The sequence below is a fragment of the Mercurialis annua genome, linkage group LG5 (genome assembly GCF_937616625.2).
Source record: "Mercurialis annua linkage group LG5, ddMerAnnu1.2, whole genome shotgun sequence".
In the NCBI taxonomy this organism is placed as follows: domain Eukaryota; kingdom Viridiplantae; phylum Streptophyta; class Magnoliopsida; order Malpighiales; family Euphorbiaceae; genus Mercurialis; species Mercurialis annua.
Window position 1 is genome coordinate 1,899,787 of NC_065574.1, and position 23,099 is coordinate 1,922,885.

Sequence of the window (23,099 nt, forward strand, 5' to 3'; positions counted from 1 at the left end):
ATCAATGCTTATTGTTTAATTATCAATTTCAAAGCTGTTTTTTTTTTCCTGTTTATCCGGTTCTTTGCCGACCTGAACCATATTGACGGACAAATTAATTAGCTATACAAAGATATTCTTGGAGATAATCTCTTACATTTTCATTAATTAATTGTTATGTCACCAATGCATGAGCATCACCCCCAAAAAAATTCGAGCATTACAGCCGCATGTTAATTAGTTTTACATTTCGAAAACAATTAAAAATGTTCACTGCATTTTGCTATTCTCTTTAAAAAAAATTAATTACTCCATCTCTGCTTTCTCCACATGCATAAACTATATTATATACTCATTTTTTCATTCTTGTTGATGATTTATGTCCATGTCTTAACTTTTAAATAGTCATATTTATTATTTATATATAGGTTTGAGTGAAGCACCAACGTTTAACATTATAGTTTAATCAAGGGGTACAAGCTTTGGGAATCACCCTATGTTAACTATAAAGCACAAGCTAAACCCTTAGGTTATATTCTTTAATTAGGTCTTAAACACAAAAAGATTAGGTGGGCATCTTGTGAGATTTTGGCCATAATGACTTCTTTAATCACAAAGCAAAGACATTGTTTAATCTCCCCATTTTACAACTTTTTGATGCTAAAAAAGATGATACCTCTACTAAGGGAACAATCTTATTGGTATTATCACAATTTGTGGAGTTTTCGAGTTTGAATTTGGATTGGAATTCCTTCAAGTTCAAAATAAATTCGAAGGGGTCATGTTCACGATCTATACCTTTCATTGTAAAATAAACGGTAGATAAAAAAGTACAATTTTAATCAAATGAATGATGTAGATCGTGAACATGAACCCCTCAAGTTCAAAATGAGTTTGAGGGAATCCCAATCCTTTGAATTTTCATGGCTAAAGATATATCTTTCAAGTTAATCAAAAAGAGCACGTAAGTTTTTTTAGTTTCTTTTTGGCCACTAAAAAGCTTTAAATTTTTTCAAAAAGAACAATTAGCCTTTTTAGTTTTTTTTTGACACGTAACCCCACATTTTTAGTTATTTTTGCATATTTTTCCAAGCTTGGGGATCTATTTGCACTATTTAAAAATATTAAGGGCCCATATGGTAAGTTACTTAAAAATATTTATGTGCTCTTTCTAAATAATTTAAATAGTTTTTTGTAAATCTGTCAATTCCATACTACCATTATTTAGACAAGAATTGATCATATTTATGATGAATTATGAAAAAAAATGTGTTGTATAGCTCACACAAAACCACCGGATCTTCTATGAATAAAAAAAGAGATGATACCAATGACTCTATATGGGAAAGAATAGTTTGATGCCCTCAACAAAGACACAACTATTTGTACTACTCAGAAAATGGCTTCAAAAGTTATTTGTATATATAATTGTTAGTGTTGGATGCATCTAGAAATGCCTTCTTAAACAAACCCAATTGGTAAATTCTTTGCTAGCTAGGTAGCTTTCCTAATTTAGGTATAGAAAAATTAATGTTGAGATGTATCCTGCAATTTGGATGGTAAAAGAATACCAATAAACCAATTAGAAAATAATAGTTTTATCGGTATTCTCACTCTGTTTATATGAAAATTGTTTATGTATATAGTTTGAAGAGTGAAGGTTCAAAACCTCCCCTAAATTTGGCACGAAGTATCAAATAAGCCCAACCTCGCAAAAGTGGATCAAACCACCCCAGAACTATGCAAAAACGTATCAAATACCCCCTTCCCCACTCTCACCCTAGAAAGTGAGCACACTTTCCGGTTTTAAATGACTTTAAGTGGTTTTAGAGGGTTAAAAGTTTAAAATAGTCCTTAATATTTAGATCATTTACAAAATTAACATTTAATATATTTTTATAACTTATTACATTTTAATACTTTAAAAATAAAATTGATTTCAAAATAAAATCAAAGGGATCTTTTTATGCTTTTTTCCAACTATCATCTTCTACTCCGGCCACATACCCACAGCCGCCGCTACTCCACCATCGCCGCTACTCCCCGGCGTCTCCGCTCCAGATCCCGTCTGGGATCTGTTTTCAGTTGAAGAACAGATCCCAGACGGGATCTGTTCTTCAAAAACGGAGAACAGATCCCAGCGTGGGATCTGTTCTTCAAAACGAAGAACAGATCCACTCTGGGGTCTGTTCTTCGTTTTTGAAGAACAGATCCCACCTGGGATCTGTCCTTCTTCGTGAAGGACAGATCTCATCTGGGATTTGTCCTTCAAATGAAGAACAAAATGAAGAACAGATCCCAGGTGGATCTGTTCTTCATTTGATTATTCTGGAGGTAGGTCGGGGAGCGGTGGCCGAAATTGATTCCGGAGGTGGTCGGCGGCCGGTTTAGTATTTTCAGTTTAGTAATTAGGGTTAATTTTAGTTGATTATGAGAGTGATTAGAAAAAGGTAGAAAAAGCCCCCAATTATATATTACTTAAATGTTAAATTAAATAAATCAATTAGTGTTTTAATTAAGATTAATTAGGGTTAATTTTTAAAATTAACTTATTCCACTCTCTTTTTTGGTCAAAAGGGTGAAACCGATCCGGTTTCGACAAGTTGTGGGGTGGTTTGATCCGGTTTTGTGAGGTTGGGCTTATTTGATACTTCGTGACAAATTCAGGGGGTTTTTTAAACCTTCACTCATAGTTTGAATCTGCACACCGCGACAACGTTCATATAATTAGATAGACATAGAGGTTGTATTACGTTGATCATAAGACCTATCATGATTCCAACTTATGAAAATACCAATAACAAATGTTTATATCTCAAAAAGAATATTACATTTTATATCAGTGACCTATAAATTTTTGTAGTTCAAGAATTTCTCATTTGTTTTCAAATTTGCATTATAAATGTAAACTTTATTTTTTATGAGATATTTGCACAAACTGTATTCATGGGTCATATGAATGTAAATGTAATAAAATTTTGAGACATTCATGTAAATAGCCTTATCCGAAACTAGTTAGCTTTCAAAAACATCAGACTTTAGGAAATGAGCAATGATCGATGAATTTTGACATTGAATAGCTTTATAGGTCATTAATAGAAGGCAAAAGGGCTCAAAAACTACCCACCTTTCATTTTTTTTTCAATAGCACCCTGACCTTGTAATTTTTTCAATAGCACCCTATTTCGTATTTTTGGATTTCAATAGCACCCCGACCTTGTAATTTTGTCAATAGCACCCTATTTCGTATTTTTCGATTTCAATAGCACCCTAAATCATCAAATTAAACTCATTTATCGAGGACTTATTTGAATTTTTTTTAAGTTAAAAGGACTTGTTTAAATGTGTTCAAGTAGAAAAAAGTATAATTTCACCTTTAAATTTAGTTCTTTTGAAAATTTTCATCCTTATAGTAATCAAATCATCTAATTTTCTCAATTAGGGTGCTATTGAAATTGAAAAATACGAAATAGGGTGCTATTGACAAAATTACAAGGTGAGGGTGTTATTGAAAAAAAATTGAAAGCTCGGTAGTTTTTGAGCCCTTTTGCCCTTAATAGAATTGCTGATCTAGCAGATTTTGGCGATGACCTATAAACAGTAATATATGTCCGACGAGAAAGCGATCGTCTCTTTTTCTCTTTGCGTGCAATAAAACAGTAATGTCGTCAAAAAATATTATTAGACCAAATTAACTATTAAAAAAAACAATAGGTGAATTTTTTATGCATACTGCGACGAGAATTTGAAGAAATTTTTTTTATAAAGAAATTTGGGTTTTCAATCAATTCCGACTAGGCGGGCGCTTAGGTCCGCTTGTGTATAACTCCGCCACTGAAATATGGTTGAGTAATTATTCTTAAAACGTATACTTTTTAGTTTTGATGCTTAGAAACACATTAGTTATATGAGCACTAGCTAGACAACAATATAACCTTTTCAAGAAATTAAATTAGCTAATCAATTAGTAAACAAAAAAAAGTATGTTACTTATTTTATTAGTTCAGGCATATATTTCTTTAATCATGTGAATCCAATTCGTCAATGTTTTTATTTATATAGTTTATGATTATTCCTTCCAATTTTACGAATACCTTTTAACATCACACATCCAAAATGTCATAGTGATTTCAGTGATTTATTAGGATTACAATTTTTTTTGATAATTACGATTACAATTTAATTACTAAATTAACTTGAATTAAATCAAGTAGACCTATAGTTTTTACTTTTTACAATCGGGTTAATATAAAATAATAAATACTTTTTGATTTTTTTAACCCAGCGATTATCGGTTCTAGTCAACGATTATTTCAAACTACAGCTCGATTCATTTGTTTTTTAATGCATTTGATTGATAAAATGTCAATTAAAAAAAATTCTCAATTATAATAGTTCAGGTTTTAACCCCACCGACCATTAGCAAAATTACAAATCCATAAAAGAAGAAAGAGAAACATCTGTGAAGAAAGAAAAAGAATCCACAAAATAGAGTAGATTTATTGAATCAAAATAAATTAAATACTGAACTACTAATAATAAAAATAATCACAGTCCACATATCAGTAAAATACATCGACAATGGTTGCATTAAAGTTTTAAATAAAAGGAAAGAAAAAAGGCGGTACTTAAAAGAATAAAAATCTCGATATATGTTGAGCTAAAATAATAAATGTTTGGACCTATTTCATCTTAATAAGTGAAATTGAATCTAATTGACTACGCCATTATAAATTTATGAACCAAAATGATCCTTTTTTTCTATTTTCAGATTAAAAGCCGTCTTTTAAACGAGGCCCAATATAACAGTATGGACCGGACAAATCAAAAGCTCAAACTTGTTGACCCAATAACAAATCAAATCCATTTATAATAACCCACTAACACTTCTGGCGCCAATTCAACAACCCATTTCCCGCCAAATCACCATCTCTGCAAAAACCCCAAATATTTTCTTCTCCAGCCACCAAATTTCATCTTCTCCTCTCTTACTCTGCACCAGCCATGGCTTCCGATTCATTCAACGGTAACTCTCTCTCTATTTATCTGTCTGTTTCACATTTATTCATAGATAGCACGGATATTTCATTTAATTAATGACATTTCGGACACGAAATTTCATTTATTTACATAAAAATATATTAAAATAACACTGTTTTGCCGTGTCCGTATCTATACTATCTAGTTAAATTTAAAGATAAGTAAGACTGATGAATTCTGATTAAAAATTTCAAACAGATCCATCATCACCAGATGATTCACTCTCAAGTCCAATCGGCAACACCTTTTCATCTCCTTCCCGCCGTAGAGGAAGATCAAGTAGCGCCGCCACCCCACCGCCGCCGCCTCCGCAATCCCGTTTTGCCGCAGAAACTGCTTCTGAATCAACCCCTACTCCTAATAGAACAGGCGGCCACAGATCCAACGGCCGCCACCGACCGGCTACGTCGACTCCGTCGTCCATGTCGGAAGGGGGTCCTGCGTCGTCAGAAGGCGGGTATGACGACATGGACGACGCGACCCCGACATTTGTGTGGGGGACTAATATTAGTGTGGAGGATGTGAAGCGGAAAATACAGATGTTTTTGAAGCATTTTAGGGATAATGAGAAGAGTCAAGATGTTTTTGAGGAGGGGAAGTATATGAAAGGGATTAATAAAGTTCTTGAAATTGAAGGAGAGTGGCTTGATGTTGATGGACATGATGTGTTTGATTATGATTGTGATTTGTATAATAAAATGGTTAGGTACCCACTTGAGGTTTTGGCAATTTTTGATATTGTTTTGATGGATATTGTGAGTTTGATTAACCCGTTGTTCGAGAAGCATGTACAAGTTAGGGTTTTTAATCTTAAGTCCTCTACTACAATGAGGAATCTCAATCCTTCTGGTAATTCTTCTTTATCTTTGCTGTGCACTTTGGTTCATTTCTGTTTTGTAAATGCTATAACTTCCATGTTTTATCTATTTCATTTGCCCTTTTATCAATGATATCCTGACATGTAAATTTTGAATGTTAAAATTCTTGCTAAAGATGGTATGTGTTAGTAAATAAATGAAGACTGTCAAGTCAATGAAATGTGATGTCATTGCCAATATTCAAATGTAAATGAGTATTTAGAGTAATTTTTTCATGGTTTGAGTAGCTAATTTTGTATTTGTATGCTTCTTGTTTTAATTGATTGTTAATGGTTTTCATTTGTTATGATATGATAGGATGTAATTTTTTATAATCCAATAGTTCAATGGATTGTGGTTGTGATTTTGCTAGATGTCGAGAAGATGATGTCGCTCAAAGGAATGATAATACGCTGCAGCTCTATAATACCAGAGATCAGGGAAGCAGTATTTAGATGCCTAGTGTGTGGGTATTTTTCAGACCCGATTATCGTGGAAAGAGGTAATTTTAGCAAGCTGATCTGGTTTTGTTGACCTGCTTTTGTATATGAGTTTTTTCTGCTATAATGCTATACTGCTTTTTGACTCTTGGGTGTCATCAGGAAGGATAAATGAACCAGGACAGTGTTCAAAGGAAGAATGTCTGGCTAAAAACTCTATGACTTTAGTTCATAACCGATGCAGGTAATAACTGTTGTCACTTTGGCTTGCTGTCATTTTTGGGCTTAAAAATCTCAATTTCATTCATTACAAGATTTATTTATCTATTTCTATTGTATAGTCGTACACATCTAAAAGATTTTATGGTAGAAGTTTATCAAAAAGGCTGTCCAATAGCTTGCTTGTTTATTTTTGTTTCTCTGAAGTCTAACTGTATGAGATTAGCACGAAGTTTTCAATGCTGCTTAATTTTTTGTTTTTGTGCACACTTTTATACTGTGTTGTGGTTAGAATGCTAATGTTGATATAAATAAACTTTATGTAGTTTAACTAATGTTGACATAGATAAACGTTTATGTAGTTTAACTAATGTTGACATAAATAAACTTTTTTGTAGTTTAACAGACTAAACTTTAATATTAAGGCTTGCATAGCACCTATAGTTTGATAGACACCCAAAAATAATTTTTCTACTGGACATCTGACATCTAAAATTAGAGGAGGAAGTTTTTTTTAACAAGATGGGACCAACTATTCTAGAACACCAATCAGAGGAGTTCAAGTTTTGTGCATTGGTGCCTCAGTGTTATTGGATCATATTTAACTGTTTCTGGTTGATACAACTAGGTTTGCTGATAAGCAAATTGTGAGGCTCCAGGAGACTCCTGATGAAATTCCTGAAGGAGGAACACCACACACTGTGAGCTTGTTGATGCATGACAAGCTGGTGGACACTGGAAAGCCTGGTGACAGAGTTGAGGTAAGACTAAGGCAAATCATTTTCTTTAGACAGGACTGCAATGCATACCTTTCCTATTATGTAATGTTTTGCTCTCTGAATAGGTCACTGGGATTTATAGAGCCATGAGTGTTAGAGTTGGGCCCACTCAGAGGACTGTAAAATCATTATTCAAGGTACAAATCAATCATCTTTCTGTTATGCAAGGTGAAGCCTCTTATGCATGAAATTTATGGTCTTCCCCATTTGCTTGCAGACTTACATTGATTGTCTTCATGTAAAAAAAGCTGACAAGTCAAGAATGCAAGCAGAAAATCCTATGGAAGTTGATGATGGCTCACAAAGAACAGAGGAAGATGACGAAATAGATGAAGCCAAGGCATGTCATAAGCACCTTCCTTTTTTCTAAAGAACTTTTGCTATTTGGTCTCCTTTAGTCAATTTGTGTTTGAAACTGCAGATAGAGAAATTGAAAGAGCTATCAAAACAGCCTGATATATATGACAGACTAACAAAGTCTTTGGCGCCAAATATTTGGGAACTGGATGATGTGAAGAGAGGTCTTCTCTGCCAGGTACTTGTCTGCGTTTGAGAAATGTCACTGGCGATTTTTGTTCCAGTTATCAGTACAATGTTGACTGTTAATTGATTGCCCATGATGTAGCTCTTTGGTGGAAATGCTTTGAAGTTGCCATCTGGTGCTAGCTTTCGGGGTGATATTAATATTATTCTTGTTGGTGATCCTGGAACTAGCAAGTCTCAGCTGCTCCAATACATACACAAACTCTCTCCCCGTGGCATCTATACCAGTGGAAGAGGGAGCTCTGCTGTTGGTTTGACTGCGTATGTCAGCAAAGATCCTGAGACAGGGGAAACAGTATGAAATCTGTTCTGATTTTTAGATTTCTGATTCATCAAACTAGCTTTTGGGATTTTTTATGGATGTCCATGCTTATGGTGTAATTACATAGGTTCTGGAGAGTGGAGCACTTGTTCTGAGTGATAGAGGAATCTGCTGCATCGACGAATTTGATAAAATGTCTGAAAATGCAAGGAGCATGTTACATGAGGTTAGTTGTCTTTTCCTTCTCAGAGTCTTACAGATTGCTATTGTTTTTGTTTTTGTGCTCACAAACTTCTTTGTTAACTGGTATGTTTGTCGCCTGCATAAAAGTTGGAGATGAGAATCTCAAAGAATTATTTGTGCCATGAGGCCCATGATATAGACAATCTGAATGTCCTGAATCGTCTGATATCTTATCATTAAATTGCCTTATTTCATTTAATTCTTTCAGGTGATGGAACAACAAACTATTTCCATTGCAAAGGCTGGAATTATTGCTTCTCTTAATGCAAGAACTTCAGTATTAGCTTGCGCAAATCCTGTTGGTTCCCGCTATAACCCTCGGTTGTCTGTAATAGACAACATACACCTTCCTCCTTCCCTGTTGTCTAGGTAAGAGACAAGATTATAGTTCTTTGAAATGCCTAATATTGGAGCATAGTTTTTGCATCTAATGTGTGAAAAGATAATAAGTTGCATCTTTCCAATTCGGATCTGAGGATATCCTTGATTTCAGCTATTAGTCGATGCATAAAGGCTGAAAATAACTCTCGTTTTAGTCTTATTGCTGGAATGAATCTGATCTTAAGTGCTTTCACAGGTTTGACCTAATATACTTGATTCTTGACAAGGCTGATGAACAAACAGACAGACGCCTCGCCAAGCATATTGTTGCATTACACTTTGAGAATCCTGAGGTGGGTGAACTGTAGCCAAACCAATTCTTAAGAGCCTACTTCACTTATCTCGACTAAAACATTGTCTATGTGCAGAGTGCTCAGCAGGATGTATTAGACATTGCTACATTGACTGCATACTTGAGCTATGCTCGTAAGTGCATTCATCCAAAGTTATCTGATGAAGCTGCTGAAGAGTTGACTCGAGGATATGTTGAGATGAGAAGAAGAGGAAATTTCCCTGGAAGTAGCAAAAAGGTGTGATTTTGGTGTATATTTTTCATACTTACGTTGTTTACTGCTGGGGATAACTACTATCACCCCGATGTTAGTTCAAAATTACAGTTTTCTCCTGAAGTTTTCATCATTTCCCTCCTGTTTCCCTGGCATTTTCATTCCATTTAACTCAAATCCTCTTATAGCGGAAATTTCAGTTATGTAATGCTTTAAATTCAGGGGAAAATAGTGAGAAGAATTACATCCTTAAGGCTTTCCTAAGAGTTCTAACTGATTTATACATTGATGGCTTTCTGATGCAAATTGATAAAACTCTTATTATTAGGTGATAACAGCAACTCCTAGGCAGATAGAAAGTCTGATACGCCTTAGTGAAGCTCTAGCTCGGATGCGTTTCTCAGAATGGGTTTGTATATAACTTCCTTTTTGTGTCAGCAATACTTGCATTTCAGAGAATACAGTATCAGAATCCTGAATTTATTTTGTGCTTTTGTGCTTTTTGTACATTATGCAGGTTGAGAAACCTGATGTAATGGAAGCCTTTCGACTTCTGGATGTTGCAATGCAACAGTCTGCTACAGATCATTCCACAGGTAATCCTCCAATACTAGTGGTAGTATTCCTTTGCTTATTTATTCTAAGGGCCATATAGAGATATGCTTTTGGTTCAAATCAAATCAAACCAAACCAAACCAAACTAAATTTTATTTTTAAAAGAAACTGAACCTAACCACTTTTTTGGCCTCATTTGGTTCAAAATTGTATACTTTGCGGAAAGTATATACTTCATGAGAAATTAATTTTTGAGAAGTTATCATTCGGGAAATAGGTACTATGGCGTTTAATTAACTTTCTAGGAAGCTTTTTTTTAATTAATAAATATTAAAGACAATGATATCTTTATTAATTAATTAAAGTGATTAAATTTTGAGATATCATTATCTTTTACGTGCATTTAATTAGGGAAGTAGAACTTACCTAGGTTTTACTAGTTGAGTCATTTTCTTAGTTAAATAGATGTACCATCAACTTTTTGGGAAGTAGGATCAAATTATGAACCAAACAAAAAATATATGTACTCATCCCAACCAGGCAAAGCCTATAAGAAGTTTAAATATTTCAAGCTGAATCCAACCAAACCTGTCCTTTCAGTTTGTCTTGATTTAGTTTGGTATTTTTTGCACCAAAATTTGCCTGTTTGATTAATATATAATGACCTTTTTTCCTTTTCTATTCTCTTTTCTACAGGAACTATTGATATGGATCTCATCACAACTGGAGTTTCAGCAAGTGAAAGGATGAGAAGAGAAAATCTCGCATCGGCAACTCGCATCATTATTATGGAGAAGTTGCAAATTGGGGGACCTTCAATGCGTGTGCTGGAGGTATAATCAATTACATTTTATGAATACTAACTGCTCAATGTTAGTCACATTTCTAACACTTGTGCCCAATTAAATTTTGTAGATACTGGAAGAACTGAAGAAGCAAAACTCTAGCAGTGAAGTTCATCTTCAAGATGTAAGTAAAAAACTTATAATTTATAAATACTCATAGTTTAAGACAATGGTGAAACTGATGTCATAAATTTTTGTTTTGTTGTTGTTTATGTTTCAGCTGAGGAATGCAGTTGCAAATCTAGCAAGTGAAGGATTTGTTGTTGTTCATGGTGATAGTGTAAAAAGAATATAGTTTATTGGTAGAACCAAATTTGTTGTGTAATGATTTGAATATCATAATTCAACATTTCTAATTATTAACAGATGACTAATTTTTGTTCTTATTGAGAATATTTGAAGATGCCTCTATTTTCTTGAATAAATGATTGGTTGGCTAGACTATTAAAAGGAAAATTGCAAAAGTGATTTAAAATCAATCAGATTTTATAAAAAGCTACCATAGATATGAGTTATTTGTATATAAACTCTCAACTCTTTATGGGAAAAGACTCAACTTTTCATTAGGGTTTAATTAGATTAATAAAGTTAGGTTAGGTTTAATTAGATTTAGTTAGAAAAAAAATGCCTAACTTTTTAAGATTTGAATAAGGGTATTATAGGTATCTTTATAATTATTTGTTCATTATTTATTCATAGTAAATTAAATTTTACAAATTTCAGTAATTATTAGATCCTACTTTCATATTTTCGGTAATGAATACATTGTGTCACTTTTATGAAGTGTACTTTTTATGAACTAAATCATTTGTTCATAACATAAAGTTACAGAAGAAAAACCTACATTTATTCTCAACCTGAAGAAGATATAATTACCACATTATGAATACAGCAACACGGCACAGAATGTATAACATCTTGCCTCTCGAATTCTTCGTCTTTCTCTGATTCATATAGAAACTTCTTAGGGAATTTGTGGATTCGATACCTTGTGAAATATGATTTCACACTGGTTGATATTATAATTTTCCCTCAAGAACTTGGACAATCTGCTCTGCTCTTGATTGGATACCATTAAGATATTCGCTAAGAATGCGCTGCTCATAAGAACCTCCCTCCTGAAGAGACAAATGATTAAATGAGGATGCAGAATATCGACATAAAGGGTTGTGTGCTTCGTCTATTCACGTGTGCTAGGTAGGAGTGTACATTCAGTTGCAAATTATTTTATTTTCAAATTCCAACCCAACTGCATTTACAAATTATCTTTTCTGGCTCCAGAGTCAACAGAACTGAAAAAACTGAACCTTTTTATAATATTAAACCAAAACAAACCAAATTTGTCAGTTCGGTTTGGTTTCATTTTTGCACACCCCTAAACACCAGTGTAGTGTAACTTTAAATGTAACAGAAGGTTTTCTTACTGTTCTGATCAACATCCGCTCAATTCTTTTGTTGATGACAGCATACAATTCTTCAGGAGAAATTTCTCCCTTGCCGAGTGTCATGCCATCGATCAAAAGCTTGTTCCATTCTTATTGGCAACGAAGGTCAAATTCTAATATGCTAATTAAAACAGCATAGAACAAAGTTAAGAGACATCCCTTAAATCAGCAAATGGTCATAAATGGTCTTGACAAGGTCAAATTTCCTGACTATGGATGTGCACTGTTTCAGAACATCCTGTTTCTAGGGCTTAAGGTCTAACAGCATTAGAAGGTGAAGTGGTTTAAAATGCATCATTAATTACCGGAGACAAAATGGGCATAATAATAAGAATTCTGTTATGATCCATATCATTTCCAAAACCAACACACTACTGCCCAAGTGCCCATCACATATTCAGCTTACTCACTTGTGAAATATAAATATTGACAGTCTTGGATTGGATCTTAGTACTGAAATTATCTTCTTGATCTAATTTTGGAATTAATGGCATAAAACAATTGCTGATTTATTTCTCAGCCTATGAATGACGGGAAATTTGGAGATACCCAAAACTCACACTGAAATTCTTAGCTGTTTATGACAGAACTTGAACTATGAAGTATAATCATAAAATTACAAAGGCAGTTTGGATTTTGATGCCCTTTCGTGAGAGAATCTGCATCAACACCGGTCATTTTCATCCAAGTCTATGATGTCATTGCATCGAGTTTAACAAAATAATCTTTTTGCTTATTGTTCACTGCATACAGGAAATATTGCCATATATTGCAACACGAAAAGGTAACGTGCTGAGATCAAATTGTTGACTTGTGAGGAGACTTAACATAGCATATTAGTCAGTTTGCAGCAAGTTTAACAAATATGAAGGAAGCTAAGTAGATTACATGTAAGAAAATTAAGGGAAAAAAAGGATTTCCAATTTCCAATGAGAATAAATTCAAGTTCGGAAATATAAATAACTTTGCTAAAACAGAATAATGTAAAGGATAGTCTAAACCTTTGATTATCGTCTCAAGAAACTGCTCGGCCTTCAAGATTTCATCTCCTACACAATAAACAAGTAACAGCTACTCAAGGCATCCAATACATGTTGCAGAGGCAGCAGGAAAAGAAAAAAAAAAGGGAAGAAATTTAGCAGTTATAATTTCAATGGAAGAGAAGTTACGTCATTTGTAAAAGAGATTGACAAAACAATTAACATTCAGATAGGCTGTATGGATCCAGGTTTTTGAATGTAAAGTTTATACTACACTGTGTGGATGGATAGTAACATAGTGCCGTTTCTTCAGCTACTTACATTCTCTTAGCTAAGACGTGATCTGTAGTAAGCAGGTTCACCAATTATCATGAGCTGAAATGCTTTATTATGTCGAACCAAGTCCTGAATCCAATACCACATTCACGGGCCACTCAATCTAACAGCTCATAACTTAAGCTTGCAGAATGCCCCTAATATTTGGTTTGTATGCATTGATTGTTAAATATGTTTAGCTTCTAGTAACTATATTTCTTCAATTGGTCAATGTCGCATACCTCTACTGATTAAAATATGATAAGCATGTAACAATTCATTTTTATTTCTATAGCATAATGAAGTCTTCTGAAAATATGGAGTATTGCAAAAATACTTTGTTTACCAACAGTGGAGAATTTAATATAAAAACAGTAAACACTGGTGCCCAGTTAATGTTTTATACTATCAGTGCCATGACCTTGATTCAAGCATCTATTATGTTCATGTGGACTTTAATCTAATTTCATAAAAGCTCGAAGGTCGTTGGCCAAGTTTGGCTTCAGGTGAGCAGTTTCACATTAATCAAAGCATTCACTCGACTGAAACATCATATCAAATTTTGGGTCAGCTGACAGTTATTCAACCCTCCCAACGACTTCAGCTTCTAATAACATTACCCAAAACAAACTTTAAAAAAAAAAAAATTAACAAAAGCATCAAGCCTGCTAAACTGATTTCACACATTTGCTGAATCTTGACATACTAACCATATAAAAACTTTGTAAATTTTACGTTCTAGTAATATACACTATCAAGTACAGAAAAAGAATTTTACCTCTCTTTGCATAACTACGTTTTGAAAGAACCTCAGAAGCATAGAGTTGTAAAACCTTTTGTAGCATTGCCACGAGTCCAGGTTTATCCCCATCTTCTACTGCCTGCAAATAGTAGAAAGATAATGAATATATTGATGAAAGAGTTAAATCAAAGGAAAAATAAAGAACATAATTACCTTCTCCATTAGCTTGAGAACCCCAGGATCTCTAGGAGGCCATGTAACCTCTTCCTTTTCATCAATAGCAGGTCTTAAGACTGACTTAAGAACGTCAGTAGCTGACTCAATCTTTTGCTAAAGATACAAAATTGCATGATGAGAAAAGATAAACAACTTAGCTCTGAAACTGTTTAAGACGAAAAACTCAAGAAAGTATAAGACATTACTTAATTGTTTGGTTTCCTCTTTTTATTTTTATTACAATTATAACTTTCCTTTTGTGTGTGAGAGGGAGAGAGGTACTTTAGTCTTGTGGACAAGAGAATCCACAATGCTCATTACCGATCCAGCCAATTCCTCATAATCTTTCTGAAAAACGGTAACCAAAACAATGACTTTAAAATGCAAGGATCAGAAAGAGGTCACCATCGGAAAGATTAATAAGAAATGAATTAAATTGACCGAGTCGAAAACCGTGCTTTATCATCCTCTGATTTGCAGGTATCAGATCTTGCTGCAAGTCGTATCCAAAAACTAGCATCGGAAGCAAGGACATTTTGGACCGCAAGCTTCTGAAGCTGTTCAATGAGGGAGATTACAGCAAGAATGAGCTCATTAAAATTTAAAATAGATCATTATGCTGCAAATTCAATTACAAAATATTCTAAGTTTATAACTATGGGCTTCACAGGCATTCAACGAAGGTATACACACTCTACACTAAATCATCAAATATCTAGATGATTGATAAGTGATAACTAATATGCAAGTCGAAAACTCTGTTGCTTAAAGCATCCAAGATACGGATGCTACCTTAGAGAGTACTTTATAGTAAGACAAATAAACTATTATTACTCTTAAACCATCAAAATTATCCCCTAAATGAACAAATTAAACTAGGTACAAACAAACCATAAAAATTTGAAAATAGCAAGTAATGCTTGCCGTAAAATATGCAATTCCAAAAGCTAATTACTTACTTCTCCTGGACTCGCGTCCTTAAGGGTATCGATCAGCCTATCAGCTTCAACAGTCTTTTTAAATGACGACTCCGCGTCTTGACTGACTGCACAGATCAAAGTTTTGCTGTTTCATTTTAGACCCAAATAACACCATTTTACAATCAATAGCTTCACCATCAGTTACATGCAAGAAAACTAAAACCCTATAATTTTGTTCCAAAATTACATATAATGAAAAAAATAAGATCAAATAATAAGTTACCTCCTCTTTAATTGCATAGACGTGGGCGTGAAGCTGATATGGTTAAGTTTGTTAAAGGTGAAGGACCTGATTTTCCATTCTTGCAGTTGGAGCAGCAGCAAATTCTGTGTTAATTAATCAATACATGTAAAAAAATTATAGTTACAAAATCATGCAAAACTGAAATGATTTTTGCATTATCTACAACAAATTAGGGTTTGGAACTGAACGAGCGACATAAATGTTGCGTTAATGAAAAGCAAAATAAAAATTTAAAAATGGAGATAATTACTAATTACTTACTCACCTGATTATGACTATTATTAGTAGTAATAGGATTATTACGGTGAGTAGATGAGGAAATGAAGTGGAGGGGGAGAGATTTAGGAAATAGTGAAGCCATTAATAGTGGTGTTCTTGAAGAAAATGGCGGGAGAGGGTTGATTAGCTATAATAAATTAATAATGACCGTTCAATTTTTGGTTTTTTCCACGCGAAATCCTGAAACCTGCACTAAGACTGTGATTGTGAGGCTGGGAAGCGTAGACGATGGATCTCCTTGGGCCTCCGATAAAGGCCCAATTGTTATGGATTTTCACAAGAAAAATGAGAGATTTATGGATTTACCTAAAAAAAGAAAATAATTTGAATTTCTACCTCAACACGGAAAAGTCAACAAAAATACTCCATGATTTGGCCACTTTGATATTTTTACTCTCCATGTCTAACTTATTAGAATTTTACTCTGCCTTTATTATAGGCTTCTCTGACACATTCTCTCTCCTTTTCTCTCTTTTTTCTTTCTCTTTCTTTCTTTCTCTCTTTTCATACCTGACGTCTCTTTCTTTCTTTTTTTCAAACTTTTATTTTGTTTACTTGTTTCAAACTTTTTTCAAACTTTTTTAAATTAGATATTTTTTATTTCTTCATACTTTAAATTAACAAATTTGCTATTATAAATTACCAATAAATAAAACATTTTCTTTTCATTTATTTCAGTATTATCAAATATTTTATAATTTATAAATATATACTACTATTTAAATATTTTATTATATTAATAGCATATTCAAAAATTATTTGAATTAAATAAAAAATCACAGTATCACATTATCATATGATTATCACTGTATCACTTTATCATATGATTATCACAGTTTCATCTTAGCATGTAATTATCAGTGTATCCTATCGTATTGTCATTTTATTATCATATTATTATCAGTATCGTATGTAACAGATTATTATATGATAATGTGATGATACTGCTGGATAATATTAGACAAAATCATATTATCATGTGATTATCACAATATTATATTATCATATGATTATCACAGTTTCACCTTATCATATAATTATCAATATATCATATTGCATTGTCATTTTATTATCATGTCATTATTAGTATCGTATGTAGCAGATTATTATCATCTCGTTATCATAATTTTTCTGTAATTTGTTTTTATATAGGTATCATATTATCATACCATTATCATTTTATTATCAATAAGAACCTTATCATACTACTCTATCTTCACATTATCATCTCGTTATCATATTTTTTATGCATTGTTTTCCATATAAGTATCATATTATCATACTATTATCATAACTTTATTATTTAATTATCATCTGGTTATCACTGGTATCATGAATCTTTTAGTAATTATATTTTCACGTACATTATCATCCAATTATCGTATTTCATTATAATCTAGTTATCATACTGCAGTGTTATATGATAATATTATGATAATAACATGATAATCAGATGTTGTTTTTTTCATGCAGTGTTATGATAACAAAATGATAATATAGTGATAATAACATGATGTTATTATCACTATATTATCATATTATCATACTATTATCACAACTTTATTATTTAATTATCATCTGGTTATCACTGGTATCATGAATCTTTTTGTAATTATATTTTCACGTACATTATCATCCAATTATCATACTACTCTATCTTCACATTATCATCTCGTTATCATAATTTTTATGCATTTTTTTCTATATAGGTATCATATTATCATACTATTACCATTACTTTATTATTTAATTATCATCTGGTTATCACTGGTATCATGAATCTTTTTATAATTATATTTTCACGTACATTATCATCCAATTATCATAATCTTATCATATTTCATTATCATCTAGTTATCATACTGCAGTGTTATATGATAATAACATGATAACCAGAGGGTTTTTTTCCTGCAGTGTTATGATAACGAAATGATAATATATTGATAATAACATGATAATCAGAGGTTGTTTTTAATAAAAAAAATCAATTTTTTCTGCAATGTTATGATACTTACATGATAATGCAGTGATGATACTCATATGATAATCAGAATCTGTTTTTTTTTTTTTGCAGAAAATCATTTTTTGTGTATAAAATTATTTTTAATGCAAATGTTTAGATCTAAAAATGAAAAAATTTAAGAGTAATTCTTTTAGATCTGAAAATTAAAATAAATCGTATTAATCACCACGAGTTGAGAAAAAATTTCCAAAATTAAATATAAAAAACGGCGGAGCAATGAAAGAACGGCGGCGGAGCAATGAAAGAACGGCGGCGGAGCGACGAAGGAACAGCGGCGGAGCGATGAAGGACGGCGGTAGAGTAAAGAAAAAAATAAAGAAAGAAAGAAGAAATAAAAAAGAAGAAAAAAGAACCAGAGAATAAGAAGAAGAAGAAGAAGAAGAAGAATAAAAGAATGAGGAGAGAGGAGAGAGAAAAGGAAAGACAAAAATAAAAAAAAGCCAACTGTAACATGATAGGAGTAGGAAAAATATACTTGGAGTAAAAAAATAATAAATAGTAGGTACAATTATAATATAAATATGTTTTAGAGTAAAAAAATAAAAACATTAAAATTGTGAGGTATTTTTTATATCTTTTCCTTGTTGAGGTAGGAAATCAAATTATTTTTAAAAATAGAGTATTTATCCTAATTTTCTCAAGAAAAATTGTTAAAAATACTCCGTGTTTTGAAAATGTTTGTACAAATACTTCGCTTTCGGAATTTTTTTTCCAAAAATTCAGTTTTTTATTCTGAAAATTTGTAGAAATAAACTGTTTGAAAATGTATTATAAACGGTTTTAAAAATATAAATTTATAAACTTTTTAAAATCTTTTGCAACTGCAATAGAAATGGTATTTTAAAATGGTTTCAAATTATTTTTAAAAAAATCATTTGAAATCCCATTACAAGCTGTCTTTGAAACGGTTTATAAAATCGTATTTTTTTCAAACCGTGTCTATTAAGGCATATATTCGAAACAGTACCTACCCCGTAGGAATCCGTCTCCATGAGGACATGATGTTTATAATTCTAAAATTGTTAACTTTTTTATATGTAATTTATATTTTTATTCACTTTAATATTTATTAATAAAAATAGAATAGTGTATGGGATCAATTCAAGTAGTTAGGATAACATTAACATGGTTAAAACTCAATGTGAAATAATGAGTTGAGGTTTGGGAGTGAAGGAACGACATAAATGTTAAATAAAGGAAAAAGAAAAGAAAATGCAATATTAGTAGTAGTAGTTGGATTTTACATATTCAGGAACTTTAAAACCTAAGTGATATGAATTAGGATAACTTTTCCAAATCCTAAAAGGATTCAGCAAAGACGTTCTGTTATGCCTATATATAACCCAGTACTGCTCTGCTAAGATGGAAAAATCAAAACTCGTAATGGGTGATTGCTGGAAAGAAGTACCAGTTGAAATAATTTGGTTGATTATGGAAAAACTACACTCGCTAGATAATATTCGATTAGCCGCGGTTTGCAAGGAATTCCGACATGCTTTCACCAGGCTGCCCGCCAAGCTCCACCACTCTAAAGATGCAGTGCCCTGGCTTTTAATCATGAACAAACCCGATTTGGATTTTATTCGAGTCTCAACTCTAACCACGCTCAAGATCCGCATTGCTAAAAAACATCAGTCCAATGTTCCTTTATGCTCTAGCAATGGATGGTTACTGGCGGCCAGAGACTCTAATCCAGGATGTTATGGCTACAAATCCAGGATGTTTTTACTTAACCCGTTTACCAAGGAGAAATTCCGGATGCCCGCCACCCTTATTTACCGATTTGCTATCTCAGTTGCCAATGGCAAGCCACAATTTGTACTGGCTGCTAATCTGCGTCGAACCGATGGAATTAGTACAGTTATTCTGCGAATATGTCGCCCTGGAGATACTTCCTGGACAACTGTTGCCCGATCCAGTACCGGCCTCTTCAGTACAAGAATCGCGTCTTTGTGTGTTGCGGGAGACAAAATCTACTGCGTTGATGAAAGAGGATGGGTAAAAATATACGACATGAAAAGTTGTGAATGGAAAGAAACGGCCATGGCAATACCGTCATACGATCGGGACAACAACACTGTGACAGAAATCGCGGAAAAAGATGGCGAGCTACGTCGAGTGGACATCTACTTTAAGTATTTGCTCAAGAATACAAGCAAACGCAAGACGAATTGGGACTTGACGTTTTACAGACTAAACGAGGAGAAGATGGAGTGGGAGTTGTTGTCCGAAGGCGACATCAAGGATACATCATGGTTCATAGGAAATCCGGGCTGCTCCTATTTAGGTAAAGGGAAGCCGCGCATCTACTTCATCAGCAGCGAAGGCTATTTAGTTGTTTCCGATATTTATAAGCCGATTCAAAAGGATACCCATACTCGTCACTTGTTCACTCGCCGGAACAATCCTATCCCTCATTATCCGCTTGACAACAACCTCTTTTGGTTTGACATGGACTGATTTTCTTTCATTGCTTTATAACTATATACACTCTCCTGGATGTATTGTTCATTTCAATTATTATATCATCAATAACTATAAGCAAGCATTTTTCATGAATCGAAAATATAATTCTTGTTGGAAATTTATTTGTTTAGTCACTAACGTAATTAAGTGTTATTTAGTTTCATCAAAAAAAAAACAGAGTTATTTAGGGATGAGTAAATTTGATATCTAGCTACATGAATCTACATCTCAACCCACCACAAGCAATTTTTAACTATAGAAAACCTAAGGATTAACATTTAACCCTAACGCTGTCCGCAAATTAATTTTCCTCTTCCAACTTGTGTCGTGCCAAGCATATTCATTACTAAGAGTGTGTCTAATACTTGAGTGTAGATATTCATTACCACGCATAAATATCGGTGCATGTGTAAGACTAATAAATTTGTAGGTTTGAAAAAAAAAACAAGTGAAAAAAATCCATATTTTTAGCATCCGAAACCTTAAGGTTATTTTTTTAACTTTTTTAATAGGTTTGAATGTGACTTATACGTCAATAAATTAACGGCTATTTCTAATGGAGTTTAAAGAGCGGAATTACTGGCACCACATTAAAATTTTAAAAAGTTTATGCATTCCACCAAAAAATTAAAGAAATTCTATGCTCTTTTGAAATATTTGAGGAATTTTTTACATCTTTCCACGTTGAAAAATAAAAAAAGAAAGTTTGTAAGTTTTTCGGCCTAAATTAAAGACTTAATAGCGTAAAAAATTACGAAGTTTAGCGTGTTTTATAAATTTAATATGAACTTTTAATGTTGGAAAATTAATACATGTACTATCGGTTTTTTATAATTTTAGACACCGATCAATTTTACCATCAAAAAGATACATGCTGATGTATACACCAAGTGACGGATGAAAGGTAGGGCCCAGGCCATTATAAAAGAATTATTACTACTCTGAACTAATTAGATTTGTGGGTCAATTACATTTTCCTTATTAACTTTGCAAAATAAAATCAGTAGGTAAAGTGCAGTTTAATACATGGCTTGGATAAGCTGATATGAAAAATTAATGTATAGCAAAGGCTAATGTACAATTTGAATAAACCTAAAATACAATTAAAATTTGAAAGAGTGTAGCAAAGTCGAATCATTATATCAATCAACTTAAAAAAAATATCAGATTACACAATTCCTATCCAAATTAAATCCTAATTCTAAACCTTTCAATATTTTTCTATTAAAAAATATACCCCTAATTTCCTAATTCATTTTAAATATGATAAATTTATTTTTTATAAGTACACATAATGTGCATTAGCAACTTAACAATTTGACTAGTTTTTAAAAATCACATTTAAATTTATATTTTTGATGTTAAAAATACTAGTGATTTTTGTGATCTTTATGATATTAGTGGTCTTGTTAAAATGAAAACTAAGATGGAAAAAAGATCGTTTATTTCTTTATATATTTCTACTTATTCGGTTAGTATTGATATTACGAGTAGCTTATGTTTTATAGAAAAAAATCTTTTTAGAGTATTGACGATAAGAATATATTACCGATGTCAGAAAATGAAAACTTATAGAATATAATTACATCTAATTAAAAGTAGCAATGATTTTTTGATTTTGTAATGCGTGTTTTTTACGTTTTAATTTATTTTATATTAAAAAAAATAACTATATATTTTTGTTATATTTTTCATGGTATTGATATTTTAATTTTTAAAAACTAAATTTGTGCCCTAATTTTGGGGCTAGCTTCGTCACTGTGTACACCGGAATAACCATTGTTCCGACGTCCACACCGACATTTTTTTGACGGAAAATTTTTTAGTGTTAAAACTATAAAACAATCAAAAGTTGATGGGTTAATTTATCGAAATTAAAAGTTTGTGTTAAATTTGCAAAACACGCTAAAATACATGATTTAATTAACTATTATAATCTAAATTAAATCATGAAGATTCCGAAAATAAAATACACTCTCCAATTTAAAATGGGAATTTTTGAAAAAAAAAATCCTCCGTATTTGTATCATTTTTCAAGCTGATAATGCTTAAAGATTTTCAAATTTCAATTATTCTTTTATAATTTTAAAACTTTAAATATCACGTTAATTTATATAATAAATTAGGGATTAGATATTTTTTATATTTATACGGCTTTTTACCCAAATAACCAACATTCAACAGTTTTTTACTTTTATACAGCTCTAACTTTGACATATTAAAACTACCATACACGGATATATTTATTACTTTTATACCATCACTATATATATAACTTTAATAACACAAACAATCATAACTTCAATTATTTTTTCTCTCTTCCTTATTCAATTTTTTCTTTCTCTCAACTCAATTTTTTTCTCTATACAGTCACGTTTTTTTTTTCACTCTCAGATCACCTCTTATTTACCGTCCTGCATTTCTATGCTCCGCCGTCTTCCGCTGCACCGTTCTCAATTCATCTTCAAGATGTAAGTAAAAAACTTATAATTTATAAATACTCATTGTTTAAGACAATGGTGAAACTGATGTCATAAATTTTTGTTTTGTTGTTGTTTATGTTTCAGCTGAGGAATGCAGTTGCAAATCTAGCAAGTGAAGGATTTGTTGTTGTTCATGGTGATAGTGTAAAAAGAATATAGTTTATTGGTAGAACCAAATTTGTTGTGTAATTGTTAACACGAATTTCTTGTCCTGAAATTAAGAAGCAAGAAAATATGCACAAATGTCAATTTTATTGAATTTAATCAAAAAGCGAGT

The 23,099-nt window shown here is 32.3% G+C and overlaps 4 protein-coding genes across 4 annotated transcripts; 3 read left to right on the forward strand and 1 right to left on the reverse strand.

The window, feature by feature from the left end:
• The first annotated feature begins 4,871 nt into the window (after window positions 1-4,871).
• LOC126682913 (DNA replication licensing factor MCM4) lies at window positions 4,872-11,052 on the forward strand. The gene is made up of 17 exons (XM_056105964.1): window positions 4,872-5,005; window positions 5,218-5,868; window positions 6,250-6,378; window positions 6,479-6,560; window positions 7,164-7,296; window positions 7,380-7,451; window positions 7,532-7,849; window positions 7,940-8,152; window positions 8,247-8,345; window positions 8,571-8,731; window positions 8,940-9,036; window positions 9,112-9,273; window positions 9,578-9,658; window positions 9,767-9,845; window positions 10,501-10,637; window positions 10,720-10,773; window positions 10,870-11,052. Exons 1-7 carry the CDS (start codon window positions 4,984-4,986, stop codon window positions 7,682-7,684), a joined length of 1,242 nt encoding a protein of 413 aa, XP_055961939.1. The 5' UTR covers window positions 4,872-4,983; the 3' UTR covers window positions 7,685-7,849; window positions 7,940-8,152; window positions 8,247-8,345; window positions 8,571-8,731; window positions 8,940-9,036; window positions 9,112-9,273; window positions 9,578-9,658; window positions 9,767-9,845; window positions 10,501-10,637; window positions 10,720-10,773; window positions 10,870-11,052.
• LOC130015486 (DNA replication licensing factor MCM4-like) lies at window positions 7,871-10,944 on the forward strand. Its single transcript, XM_056105736.1, has 12 exons — window positions 7,871-7,894; window positions 7,940-8,152; window positions 8,247-8,345; window positions 8,450-8,512; window positions 8,571-8,731; window positions 8,940-9,036; window positions 9,112-9,273; window positions 9,578-9,658; window positions 9,767-9,845; window positions 10,501-10,637; window positions 10,720-10,773; window positions 10,870-10,944. The coding sequence occupies exons 1-12, from the start codon at window positions 7,871-7,873 to the stop codon at window positions 10,942-10,944; spliced, it is 1,245 nt and encodes a 414-aa protein (XP_055961711.1).
• A 320-nt stretch (window positions 11,053-11,372) lies between the features above and the next one.
• On the reverse strand, window positions 11,373-16,041 carry LOC126682914 (uncharacterized). Its single transcript, XM_056105963.1, has 9 exons — window positions 15,837-16,041; window positions 15,551-15,654; window positions 15,307-15,412; window positions 14,806-14,904; window positions 14,630-14,695; window positions 14,345-14,461; window positions 14,168-14,270; window positions 12,074-13,143; window positions 11,373-11,767 (listed from the first exon to the last, which is right to left on the reverse strand). Exons 1-8 carry the CDS (start codon window positions 15,930-15,932, stop codon window positions 12,935-12,937), a joined length of 900 nt encoding a protein of 299 aa, XP_055961938.1. The 5' UTR covers window positions 15,933-16,041; the 3' UTR covers window positions 11,373-11,767; window positions 12,074-12,934.
• A 3,194-nt stretch (window positions 16,042-19,235) lies between these two features.
• Window positions 19,236-20,333, forward strand: LOC126680663 (F-box protein At1g49360-like). The gene has a single exon (XM_050375820.1). It carries the CDS (start codon window positions 19,236-19,238, stop codon window positions 20,331-20,333), a length of 1,098 nt encoding a protein of 365 aa, XP_050231777.1.
• The last annotated feature ends 2,766 nt before the right edge of the window (window positions 20,334-23,099 follow it).